General features: G+C 36.5%; 1 protein-coding gene across 5 annotated transcripts in view; it reads right to left on the reverse strand.

Annotated features, from left to right (window-relative positions):
• The window catches only part of LOC121372310 (glycogenin-1-like), a 56,633-nt gene extending 42,358 nt beyond the window's left edge, over nucleotides 1-14,275 (reverse strand). For all 5 annotated transcript variants that reach the window (XM_041498640.1, XM_041498615.1, XM_041498631.1 and 2 more), the window contains exon 1: nucleotides 14,242-14,275. In XM_041498640.1, coding sequence (XP_041354574.1) covers nucleotides 14,242-14,254 — 13 coding nt within the window. In that variant the 5' untranslated portion in view covers nucleotides 14,255-14,275. The remainder of the gene's footprint in view (nucleotides 1-14,241) is intronic.
• Nucleotides 14,276-14,651: the final 376 nt, after the last annotated feature.

Below are 14,651 nucleotides of genomic sequence, written 5' to 3' on the forward strand. Positions count from 1 at the left end.
AGTGAATTACATGTATTTGTCAATGAATGACCTGGACCTAACTCAAAGCCTGAGTTACCCGGCTGCCTAAAGTACACAGACCATTCATAACATTAAGGTGTGCCACCACGAGAATGCACTTGCTCACTGAAAGCTTTACAATGAAGATAACATTGGAAGCAACCTGAGACAGTAATTGGTGCAGTGAAATCTCCACATTTGGAAAACTGTTATAAATATAATATCTCAAATAACCAGTAAATTTGCATTAACATGTATTGGGAGTGGGATGTAGCCCAGTGGTAAAGCACTAGCCTAACAGGCTATGTCTCCTCATTCCATCCACTGCCCACTATCTGTGATTATGAAATGCAAACAAATGCCAATACTAACAGAAGAGCCGATACTGCATCCAATGCAACACAAACATAAAATCAAAGTATCAACAAGAACAAGATCAAAGACCTGACTCGCTTAGCAAAATACAAAACTTTATGGATACTGAAATATCTGTCCATAACATTAACCAAGCTGTTAGCTCATTAAATGATATTGTGCTAACTGCAGCGTCTAGAATGTCACCAACAAAAAAGATTAATCATTCTAAAAGGACCCAAAAGAAAAAAACATAAAATCACAACTACTAGACTCCAAACACAATTCAGGGACCTAGCTAGGCAACTAAAAACAGACCCATTTAATGCTAACCTACGAACAAGATTAATGAGTACAAAGAAAAAGAATACATAAAGCCAACAAACAGGTAGAAAGGGACCTAAAAGAAAAATTATATAACAAAATGGAGGACATACAAAATAATAACCCAAAAGAATACTGGTCTACAAACATTATTAACAAAAACAAAGATGACATCGATCTCCCTAATGAACTTGTAAAATGTATGACAAATCACTTCCAATCCTTAAACAATGACACCAATTCTCACACGGATGAAAAATCACAATTACTCAAAGAAAAACTCCGTAAACGGGAAAATTAACAAACAATATTCCCTGACCGTGACAGCCATATTACAACCCAAGAAGTCTTAATAGCTATTACATGCCTAAAAAATAACAAATCTGGCGGGCTTGATCTAATATCTAATGAAATGATAAAATTCGGAAAACCAGTATTACTTTCTTCTCTGGTTAAATTGTTTAATGCAGTGTACAAAACTGGCATATTTCCAAACTATTGGACTAAAGGATATATAACTCCAATTCACAAAAAAGGATGCAAAATGGACCCGACAAATTACCGAGGAATAACTATAACAAGCTGTCTAGGAAAACTTTTCTCCATGATACTGAATAACCGCCTAGTCAATCATTTAGAAAATAAAAAACTATTATCAGATAACCAGTCTGGCTTTAGGAAAAGTAGAAGAACAGCGGACAACATATTTATTCTTAAAACCCTAATAAACAAATATGTAACCAAATTACACAAACGACTCTACATATGTTTTATTGATTTTCAAAAAGCATTTGATACTGCGTGGAGAGAAGGACTTCTTCTTAAAATTTTACATCTAGGGATTGGCGGGCAATTCTACAACATTGTTAAATCAATCTACGACAAAACTGAAGTCGCAATTAGGTTCGCAAATAACATTACAAATACATTTTCCTTAAATATAGGGGTAAACCAAGGTGATACACTCAGCCCTGCCATGTTTAACATTTTCATAGATGATCTAAATTTTCAATCAACTATATGTGCACCTGTTACACTACAAAAAGAAAAAATATCCCATTTGTTATGGGCAGATGACCTCCTCCTCCTGTTGGAAACCCCACAAGGCCTTCAGGAATGTCTTAATAGTCTTGATGACTTCTGTAAACTATGGCACCTAAATATAAACCATTCAAAATAAAATGTTATGATCATACAAAAAGGGAAAAGCCACACAACTACTAAACTCTACCTAGATAACAATACAATTTCTCAAACAAATGCATACACGTATCTGGGTTGCACTATAAACTCCGCTGGAAACTTTACCGAGACTAAAACTGTACTCAGTAATAAGGGATCAAAAGCACTCTTCAGATTACACCAAGCTTTCTCTGGTGTCAATCCACCCCCACATATATATATATATAATCAACTGTTTGATACACTAATTAAACCTATTCTACTTTATAACTCGGAAGTATGGGGCACGGAACTGCATGGCAAACTAAAGAAACACAACCAATACAAATTCTTTGACATATTAGAGTCTGAACCCTTTGAAAAATTACACATAAAATTCTGTAAAATTAATCTTCAAGTCCCACGAAACAGTGTTAATATTGCCTGCAGGAGTGAACTGGGGCGCTACCCACTTATAAATAGCATACATACAAATATTTGTAAATATTTTATGTACCTAGAAAATGTAGAAGAATCCAGATCTATATTGTATGATGCAGTATCCTGTAGCAAAGAGCTACAAACACAACACAACATAGGCTGGCATGCTTATTTACAAGATATGCTTGATAGTAACAACATTGACAAAAGTCTATTAACTAACGCTAAAATTCACCCAAAATCAAAATCTAGCTACGCAAACAAAATCCTTGATGACAGATATTACGAACACTTTAAAATTAAGCTACAGAACTCTGAAAAGCTGCAAATATTTAAACATATTAAAAACAAATATGAAATGGCAAATTACTTGAAATATAAAAAAAAAATACCAATTTTAGACAAGCTCTCATAAAACTATGTTTATGTGCTCACAGACTGGAAATGGAGGTAGGACGTTATAGGAATATCCATAGAAATGACCGTATATGCCGGCTGTGCCAAAAAGAACCAGAAGATGAGATTCATTTTTTGACTCGGTGTCCAATAAATATGCATTTAAGAAACATACTATACTATAAAGTCGGTCAAATATGTTCACATTTCTGTCTGAACTGGAAAAATGTGTTTTTCTTCTCGACAGCCCAGAACAAGTAACTGTTATGAAATGTTCAACCATAGGCAAAATGAACTTACCAGACCCTCTACTACAACACCAACTTGAATTAACACGTATACACACTCAGTGACACTGCACACATTTACGTGTACATGTATAACTATTACAGGTATATAATCATTGTCATCATTATTATTACTATGTGTCTGATCTTACCATTTTATATTCTAATTATGTATGTTGTCCAATGTATACCATGCTATATTTATATGATTCATATATAAATAAATGATTTGATTTGATTTGATACACAGTCAGTCTAGGAATGATCTCTGTCCGTAGGCCCATTGGGTCATTTCTCATTCCAGCCAGTGCAACACGAATGGTACGTCAAATGCTGTTGTACTTACATGTATGTGCTACCCTGTTTATGGGATGGTGCATATAAAAGATCATTTGGTTCTAATGGAAAAATGTAGCAGGTTTCCCCTCTAAGACTAAGTGTCAATATTATCAAATGTTTGACATCCAATAGTCAATAATTAATAAATCAATGTGCTCTAGTGGTGTTAATAAACAAAACTAACTCATTCACTTTAACTTATTTTAGTGCTGATATGTCCAATTACGGTTCAAGCGCACTACTCAGGGCACACATCTCAGCCAGGCATTGAATTTGAGGATTTTGGTTCAGGATGCTGCCAAAATCTTTTAAAAATATTTAATACATGTATAGACATTTTGGGATTCCATCTCAATATCGCTCCCAAAATCTCGAGTTCACAGCACAGAACCATGCTAAATTTGTAGCCTGTCAGCTACTAGTATTATGGGCTGTCTGTCCAGGACAGTGGGTTAGTGGCTAGCTACTAGTACTAGTACTAGTGCGAGAGAAGTCGGTGTATGAGCCAAACACCTAAGTGTGTACATGTACTCACAGAGTTATTAAAACTTGCACTGGGTAGGAGCCGGTATTGGGATGCGAACCCATTTCCTACCAGCTATATTTACATGTACAAATTTGTTATGGCTTAACAAGGTAAGAATAGTCTGTTACCATCAGGTTGGAGTCCTTTTTGATCAGTACGGTTAACATACAGCCTCCACGAGTCCAGCTTCTGAAATCACCAGCCACTGGATCTGGGCTTTGTGACATTTCATTTACACTTTTTCCCCCGTGCTTATAATCAATTACGGTTCAAGCACGTTTTTCTGGATGCATACACCTCAGCCATCTGGGCTTTCTGTCCAGGACAGTGGGTTAGTGGTTTAACCAAGTTGGAGAGAGAGAGTAGTAGGTGTTGTCAGGGCTCGAAACGGCCTGTGGCCAGGTCACCAAATATGACCAATGTCCTGCTTGGGCGACTTAAATATTAAAAAATAATGGCGTTAGTCGCCCAAATAATATTATCTTCTTTAGAGCTATAACATATGAGCCACTGTTAATATCTGTATTCCACATTAAAATCTTGCTCATGGTTCGCTTACCATAATTTGCCAACATGCATTATTATTTTTTGGGCCACCATATATTTGGGCGAGTTTCGAACCCTGGTTGTACCCATAGAGTTGTTAAATTTGCTCGGAGTGAGAGCCAGTACTGGGGTGCGAACCCAGTATCTAACAGGCCTTATGCCTTAACTATTACATCACTGAGGCCATTAACCGTATTATCTGTACTTAGTGTTTGTTTTATATATGCCTTAGAACATACAACTCCTACATAAACTGTAATTCTGCAAAATTGGTTTATACAAAAGCTTCTGCATGTCAATTCATAATACTGTAACTTAATCCATAAAACAACATCCAACTAAGTTCTGTAACTACAGTGACCTTGGTTGGGTTTTTTTTGCAGTCATGTACCAATAAACAAACTTGTGGCAAAACCATTGTGCACATATCACCTGGTAATGACAGTAAAAATGTTATTACAACCAGTTGAACAAAGATGTTATAAGCAGATTATTATCTAACAGATATACATTGTACTGCCACACAATTCTGCTGGTAAATTCCTTGGGCTCCATCACGTGCTATCAATAAGGAGAAAACGACAAAACGCACATGTTTGTCAATAACCATGAAATTGAGCCACATTTGGGTTTTTTAAAGATTTAACTGTTAAGGTTTACTTACGATATAGACAGTTAAACCCCACAGCGTACATTGTAGGAACAAAAATAATCAGCCACCTCTGGAATTGTTTCAATAAATTAAATTTCCACTGGGCCATACTTATAGTGACAGGGGGTGGTGGTGATTTGGGGGGGGGGGGGGGGGGGGGGGGGGGGGGGGAGAGCAAATCAATAGGCAAAAAATAAATAAAAAATACCTTTTTAGTTTAGAATATATAGCAGCACCCATATTTTAAGTGATTATCATAGCACAAAGGCTCCATTTGAAAGGATGGAATGTTTTATTTAATGACTTTCTCAGAGTACGGACAATTGCTCACCAATAAAATTAGAAATAGGACTATTGCTCACCACAATTGCTGATGTTTTTTTATCAATAAAATTTTATTTTGAGTAGTTATCCTAAAAATATAATGTAATTAGTAATTAACACCTATACCTGAAACACGTTATATGCCTTTGATGTTCATAATCACAGTCAGAAGTAACTGCCTCCTTAAACAAACAATTATAGGAACCTCCAAAACTTTAATTAAGTGAATTGTGTAATTAACACAACTTTGAAGTTGTGCCTTTAGAAATTCTATGTTTAATGTTCTTTTTTATTAACAAAAGAAAAAATATCAAACGTGACTACGATTACTTAACTCCAGTGCCTTCTAAAAATTCTGTTATTTTTTATTAATAAAATAATAAATAAAATTTTATTAATAAAAGAAACCTAAAGGTGAGCAATTGTCCTATTTCTCACTTTATTGGTGAGCAATTGTCCAGTGAGCAATTGTCCGGTGAGGTACTGTCCAGTGAGGTATTGTCCGGTGAGCAATTGCCCTACATTCGACTTTCTCAACACATTTTGATTACAGGATGTTTCATATGCAGCATCTCACTGACAGGATGATATATAACACAGTCTTTGTATTGATCACCAGTTGTGGATCACTGGTTGGAACGAGAAATAGCCCAATCGGCCCACTGATGGGGATTGATTCTAGGCCGACAGTGGTTAATGCTTTAAGGCTGGGCTATGACCTCCCCCCACCAACTGACAGGAAACAAGCAGCAAATGTCACTCAAAATGCTTAAATATGGTTTCTAATAATCAACTTTCCATTTTTTACGGAAATATTCTAGAATATTGGCTAAACCACAATTCATTCTAGTGTGAGACCTGAATATTAATATACATGTACATGTATTGTATCATATATATATATATATATGTGTGTGAATAAAAATCAACTCCTCAAGCATACAAACGATGCCAAGTACATATTACATACATTTAACAAATCAGTAGGCTCTACCTGTTACGGTGTAATAAAATATTACCCAAAAAAAACCCTTGGTAACAGCAAATGAAATATTTTATGTTCACTCTCTTCACTGAACTATTTCAAGCTAGGCAGAAACAACTTGCTTTCAGTGAGTCTGTTCTATTTTTAGTGCAGAACCTAGACATTCCTGGAGAGGATTTCTAAGACATCAGTTCGTTATGAATAAAAACTTATCTGTCTGTGTAAACATCATAAACACTTTATGCATTTATTGCAAAGTACTTACACTAATAAACCAAAGTATACACAACACTTACTGTTAAGAAAAATATACTATAAGTCATCATTTTAACCAAATTATTTCTATCCTCATATATTCAACTGAGGTTGAAGCATTCCGTCCTGGGCAGGCACTGTAGCTTAGCTATCTGGAGAGCTGATTAATGGTTAGTCAATAGTGGTTAGTGATAGAGAAGTCAGTGACATGACCGTACGCCACTTCATTGAACCACTAAAATTTGATCACTCTGGGTGGGGCCAGGTTGTGAAGTCAATATACAGTCTTTGCCAGGAAAGGCGAGTTATCACTCTAGCTCCCCATCACACTTCGCACACACAAGTTATAGTCAATTTTGTTTGAAACTAGCTTCATGTGACTGCACACCTAGCACTATTTCAGGAGAGGAAGGAAAGAAGGAAATGTTTTATTTAACAATGCACTCAACACATTTTATTTACGGTTATATGGTGTCAGTCTTATGGTTAAGGACCACACAGATATTGAGAGAGGAAACCTGTTGTCACCACTTCATGGGCTACTCTTTTTGATTGGCAGCAAGGGATCTTTTAAATGCACCATCCCAGGACACTACAGCACATACCACGATCTTTGTTACACCAGTTGTGGAGCATTGGCTGGAACAAGAATATTTCAGGAGAGTGATCTTCAGCTCGCCTTGATTTTACTCATGGTGAAGTCCTATTAACCTAAACCTGAATGCTTAACCACTACACACGTTAAGTTTGTTTTAAGGAAAAGTAAAGTAAAGTTTGTTTTATTTAACGACGCCACTAGAGCACATTGATTTTTGTATCTTATCATCGGCTATTGGACATCAAACATATGGTCATTCTGACACTGTTTTTAGAGGAAACCCGCTGTCGCCACATAGGCTACTCTTTTTACGACAGGCAGCAAGGGATCTTTTATTTGCACTTCCCACAGGCAGGATAGCACAAACCATGGCCCTTGTTGAACCAGTTATGGATCACTGGTCGTGCAAGTGGTTTACACCTACCCACTGAGCCTTGCGGAGCACTCACTCTGGGTTTGGAGTCGGTATCTGGATTAAAAATCCCGTGCCTCGACTGGGATCCGAATCCAGTACCTACCAGCCTGTAGACCGATGGCCTGCCACGACGCCACCAAGGCCAGTTTGTTTTAAGGACAACACATACCACCATACCATACTAATACAGATTAGTAAACACTAAGACTATGAATCTAATCAAATGGTAGATGTGTGAAGAGGGATACCCACTCCAGGGAGAATTTGGTCTGCCAAACATATATTACAAATGAATAAAATATCCATATTAGAAATTGAGAAATAAATTTAAAGTATCATGTTAATGGTATAGTGCTTGCTTAATACATACATACATGTTAAAGTTTGTTTTTGTTTAACGACACCACTAGAGCACATTGATTTATTAATCAGTGACTACTGGATGTCAATCATTTTATAATTTTTGACCCTAAGCCATTTTCTTTTAGGGGGAGGCCCCTCCTCCCCCTCCCATACCTCCTGTCAACAGTGGTTGCATTCAGCACACCTGCTACGTTTCCATTAGTAGCAAGGGATCTTTATATGAAGCATCCCACAGACAGGATAGCACATACCATGACATTTCATATACCGTCATGGTGCACTGGTTGGAACGAGAAATAGCCCAGTGGGTCCACCGACAGGGATCGAACCTAGACTGACCACGCAACAGGAGAGCTATTTACCACTGGGCTTTGTCCAGCCCCCTGTATGTGACAGATTGTGGCATCAATGATTTTTTATAGTTCATACAGTCAATACTTCTTTAAAAGGGTCATCCAAACAAGCTGAATGATATCACCATTATAAACTTTATACAGAACTATTCACTCAATAACAACTTATCTTCCTACATGTATATGTATAAACCTACATGCACTGTGTAATACATATTGTGGTATACAAATTTCATGCATGTATGTAAACGTGCAGTTTCTATTTTCAAGAACAACTGTATCATATCACTACTGGTATGTACATGTAGTTATAACTCTATCAGTGATAGATATAAACAAGTTTGTTCTTTCCAACCTTGAAAAGTGACCTTGGAAGCAAAAGATCAGAATCAATGTACAGTCAGTTAGGCAGAATAAGAAAATCCAATAATGTACTTCTTGCCAGTACATGTCTAATCATGTAGTCAGATATGTTATGTAGGGCTCCCAGTATAACATAACAACCACCAAAAGGACTCATTATACATCTTTATAGAAAATGTACTCAACAAGCACAGTACAAATACACTATCTGTCCATACAGGACACTTGTAAATGTAGGGCTGTCTGTATAACATAACCACCACCTAAAGGACCCATTATGAGAGAAATTTTTATAGAAAATTTACTTAAAAACACTGCAGATACACATCATGTCAATACATTAGTCTATAAATGGCACCCTGTACAACAAACACCTGTCCTGAAAGGACATACATGTAATATTACTAATTTCTAGAACTCTTATCAAATTACTCTATAATGGGCACAGTGACATTACGTAAATCATTTTAAAGCACCAAAAACCCCTCTCTGGATGATAGTAACCACCTCTCCTTGTAGGGCACACATGACAATCACCTTTGTTACAAAAAATATGCAAGTTAAAACACCCAGCCTGCATGTTTATATAAAATATCATAAAAACTTTTATTTTATAATTAGTTATACATGTACACACAATCATGTTATAACTGTAGGACGGATTTTCAAACTGGGGGGGGGGGGGGGGGGGGGGGGCGGGGCCTTATTTTTATGGTTGTATAAAATGTGTTGTGTAAAACCGCAAGTACCGCAGGCGCGAAGCCCCCAAGCCCCATAAGGATAATTTAAAAATATTAACCCCCTTCATAGCAATTCTGGCGTGTTTTCGGCTTATTACCTGAGACATTTTTAAAGTCCCGAAATAAAAATAGGCAGAAAAAATTGGGGGGGGGGGGGGGGGGAGGGGGGAGGCTGAGCTCCCCCTAGCCCCCCCGGCTCCTACGGGCCTGTTATTATACAATGTAAGACAATGATTCAAGGCACCCCAACCTTGACATTGCCAGTGATCTGGGGTAATAAAAAAAACAAAAGAAGAAGATGTATTAAAAGTACATGAGACTGTAAAGTAGGGCACATACACATACACAAAAACTACAATCTGATAATTTATACATGCATTTACATCACTTTTATCAGCTTGCTCATGAACAAAAACTACCAAAACAAATATGTGATGGACTAAGTTGTAATTATTTTATCAACTGCGACAATAATAATAATCTAATTACCTTTGATACTGATGAAATATAATGCAAGTATGATTATGAATCACATTCAACTTTTTCTATTAGTTTATCATCATGGTTATAAACAGTAACACGTGTGTATATGCGAGTGTGTGTGTGTGTAGTGTGTGTGTGTATGTACACTCATATTCCTACATGGTATTAAGTTATACTGGAATTAAAATTTCTGAACAAAATCAAATAAAAGAAAGAAAGAAATGTTTTTTTATTTAACGACGCACTCAACACATTTTATTTACGGTTATATGGCGTCAGACATATGGTTAAGGACCACACAGATTTTGAGAGGAAACCCGCTGTCGCCACTACATGGGCTACTCTTCCAGAGTAGCAGCAAGGGATCTTTTATTTGCGCTTCCCACAGGCAGGATAGCACAAACCATGGCCTTTGTTGAACCAGTTATGGATCACTGGTCGGTGCAAGTGGTTTACACCTACCCATTGAGCCTTGCGGAGCACTCACTCAGGGTTTGGAGTCGGTATCTGGATTAAAAATCCCATGCCTCGACTGGGATCCGAACCCAGTACCTACCAGCCTGTAGACCGATGGCCTACCACGACGCCACAGAGGCCGGTAAAATCAAATAAAAAAACCCTAATAAACCAAAACCAAATAAATAAAAAAACCTCAAGTCACAGAAAATAAGAAAAGGTCCCATCACAAGGAATTTGCACCTGAATTTTTTTATAACATTCATTCATGTAGTCAAACATTATGTCTTACATTGTCAAACATTCATGTAATTCAATCATGTAAGTGAATAATCAGTTAACTGGGGGGGGGAAAAGTGAACTAATATCCGAATGTCGAATTTTTCTCTCTCTTTTTCACAAATATTATCCTCTATGAAATAATTTAGATCATTTACATACTGGTAGTCATAAAAGGTTACGCAGAAATAAAATCCATGTGTTACCCGATTTTGTTTTGCACAATCCATAAAGATGAAAGCCCTGAGTCACTGATCTTGGTGGTGTAGCACGTGGTTAAGCCATCAATTTAACTGTAAGCCTGATAGTGATAGATACTGGATTCACTTCACTACTATCAATACTGTATCACACCCAGAGTGGGTTTTTACTCCTCAGTGGGGGAGGCGTAAGACCACTATACAGATCTATGCCTCTAGATAATCGCTAACAATTAACCTAGTGATTTCCCTAGAAATTAGGCAAGGCATGGTAGACCAAACACTTTTGGGGCATTTTCACCATTTTCGTTGCATTTTTTTCATTAAAAATACACAAAAATTAATTGAAATAAACATAAATGTAATTTTATGTGCTTGAGTTAATAAATGAATAGCAAAAGATATAAAATGCATATTTTATTACTTAATAATACCTTTTTGGCAATTTTAGAATTAATTACTGAAAAAGGCTTGTTTAATCTCAGGGCAGCATGGTGCTGATTAAGGCAAGATGGTGCTAGACTATTGAGGCATGGTGCTGCACCATGCGAAAACAAGTTAGGGAAAACACTATAACCCATTAACCCACTGTTTTGGATAGACAGCCCAATGTATCAGAGGTATGCCCAAGACATGATGCTTGAAATATGCACAGAAAACAGGTTAAAACAATATATCAATTACTGTATCATGATATTATTGCTATACATGTGTGTGGAGTTTCATAAAAATCAGATGAGAAATAAGTCACTAGAACAGCTACGCCGTGTCATGTACATACCAGCCCATTAGCACTAGCAGCAAGGGATCTTTTTTATGCACTTACCCACAAACAGGATAGAACATACTATGACCTTTAAAATACCAGTCGTGTGGCATCGATTAGGACAGGGGGTGGGAAAGAAGGGGTCTGCCGAGGAAGTTTAATCCTATGACTCAAAACACCTCAGAATAGCATGCTAAGGACTAGGCTAAATCCCTTCCCCAAAATGAAAATGAACCGAGTCCTGTCACTATGGTATTGGTACATACCGCTACATGTAAAAACTATTCAGGCAATGTGGACTGCACTAGCCATTCAACTAATATAAGATGGCCAGACTCCAAAACACTACAACACTACACTGTAACAGTTGTACAATTAACTGTTGTAAGATGGCCAAGCTCCAACAAGACACACACACTGTTGCTCAACCACTGCAAGATAGCCAGACTCCCAAAAAGACATTTATGCAATCAGTGGTGGTCAGGAAGCTAAGGCTAACACCAGATGTAACATGTATACAGCATATATGTGCCAGATGTCAGCTAGAGCACAATGCATGGATCCGATGACTCATGGCTCAACAGTTCAAACCTGTGCCACCAATATTTAAATTTGTCACACATGTACATTTAAGTGTAGCAATATTTTATTGGATTTTAAAGTGCAAATAGTAACTTTTTGTTTCACCTAAAAATCAATGTCAGTCAAGCTAGACAAAAAATACTGTAAGTAATAATTTAAATGATGTCACTATGTTTAATTAATAATAATTAATATCTAAGTACATTTATGCACTTTTTTAAATAAGCCATTTCTTTTAAATATCAACATTAATAAACATTTTTAAAATGTACTTGACAGTTAAAATAAAAAAGAAGAAGCACTCCTAAAACATTAAAAATGTTGATAATTGTGAACATATCTCCAACATATGAAGAGTTCAGGTGCAAAACGCAATATATCCATTTTTAATTTTCAGTAAAAATGGGTTTTTAATTAGCGTGTATCGCGTATTGATAAAAAAAACTGGATTTACCCAATACAATTTCATAAGGATCAATCACGTTTTGCAGCAAATCAGCGGGCCTACGGTTAGCCCTTACTGACATACAATAATGGCTTTAACTAAAAACAAGAAAGAAAATGGTTTATATCGCGTTTTGCGCATGAACTCTTCATATGTAACGTGGTTATATTAATTAGTTAAATATTAAATAGTGTGTACTAGACATAAATTTGTAACTGTCAAAAAGCAAATATTAGGATACAATAATAAAATACAAATTTCCTTGCATAAATATATTGCAAATATAATGCATATTGAATGGATTTTTTTCCACCAAATGAAAATTTTAAAAATAACACTGAAGACAGTCAAACAATGAATACTGAAACTGCATCAACTTGTAAAATGTACAAACAGAGGAAAAGATGAAAACCAGCACATTGCTGTTAATTTTCTTCATTATAACTGCTATAAGTTTTGTATAACAGTAAATAAATATAATAAAAGGCAATATTTCAGGAAATTGTAAATAATCACAAGTCATCGTTCAGTGATTTTTTATTTTTTATATGTTTATTGCATGCATACGACCCATAAGTCTGTCAGTACCTGGCAAACTACCATGTGAAGCATGAATTGCTGAGTCTCGAATTTACAATATTCTCGATTTTACAACAATCGGTCATACATAACTTTACATTCAACTTTATTACAAATTGGCAAGCTTATTGGGGGAGGGGTTATGAAATAATGCAGTATTAATTTGTAGTTATTTATAACAAATAAATGTAAAAATAACAAAATATCATATTTGCAACTTTGAGAATGCAGTTTTTGTGCGTGTGGGGTGGGGTGGGGGTATTGCAGGGCTTCTAGATTATGGTAGCCCCTCCCATGGCTAGTGATATTCAATGTTGGGCTAGTAAATAACTACCATTGCCGTGCCCGATGACTAGTAAAAAACATGTCAAATGTAGCAATTAAGTCTATTTTGTAAATATAAATATCCTGCCGCACCCACTCTCCCCCCCAATGTTAAAGTTTTAAAGCTAGATGACATATCTGTTATTACTATTATTAACTAAAATTGTATTAACATAAAAGTATAGTAGGGCTAGTGAATTTTTAATTGTGGCCAGTAAATTTAATAGATCACTGATCCCATGGCTAGTTGATTTTATATAAAAAATTCTAGAAGTCCTGAGGGATGTGCATACTACCAGGGTTGGGGGGCGTAGGTGGGTGGGTGGAGGTCTATTTCAACAGATTTTTTGAACGCTGTGCTCAAAAAGGCAATATTTCATTCAAGTAACACGTCCACCAGTGTTAGTTGTTACAAATGTCCCTGAACTGTTGCAATACCACAATGCTTGCAACACTAGTACATGGAAGTGTACGCGTGTGGTACAAATCTAGCACACGACCTCGAACAATCCTTACACGGTCACAAGAAGATGCGAGACCAGGGCTTACTAACTGAAACTTGTTTTATAATTTGTTAAAGAAAGCGAACATTGTGAAAACACAAAAACAAGTACACTGCGTACATATATTTCATTGACTCATTCGAACGTTCTTTGGGACAACTTAAAGCTCACATATAATGTAATACAAAATATTTATACACACCTCTATCACCCATCCTGAATTCCCACTGACATCCAAGTTCCAATACGGAAGTGAGCATACGCGCAACCGCGAATCTATTTTTAGTCACGTGTCACAGAAGATTGGCGTTTCATCGCGTATTGATATTTTTTCCAAACAAACAAACTCACGTGTTCTGTTATTAATGAGTCTAACCTCAATTAAAATATATCATCGGTATCGGTGGTCATCGGTGGGTAATGGGTTCGCACCCCAATACCACTACACCAAGTTCTTTCTCACTAACCAACTGGCGTAGACAGATAGCTCAGGTGTGTGTTCCCAGGTCAGCCTGCTTAAATTGGATATAATATCAATGTCATATATCCAATGAAAAACAACACGATGGAAACCGATTACACTGTGACGTATAGTTAACCTGACAATCCTGT

Source organism: Gigantopelta aegis, chromosome 1 (genome assembly GCF_016097555.1).
Source record: "Gigantopelta aegis isolate Gae_Host chromosome 1, Gae_host_genome, whole genome shotgun sequence".
Taxonomy (NCBI): Eukaryota; Metazoa; Mollusca; class Gastropoda; order Neomphalida; family Peltospiridae; genus Gigantopelta; species Gigantopelta aegis.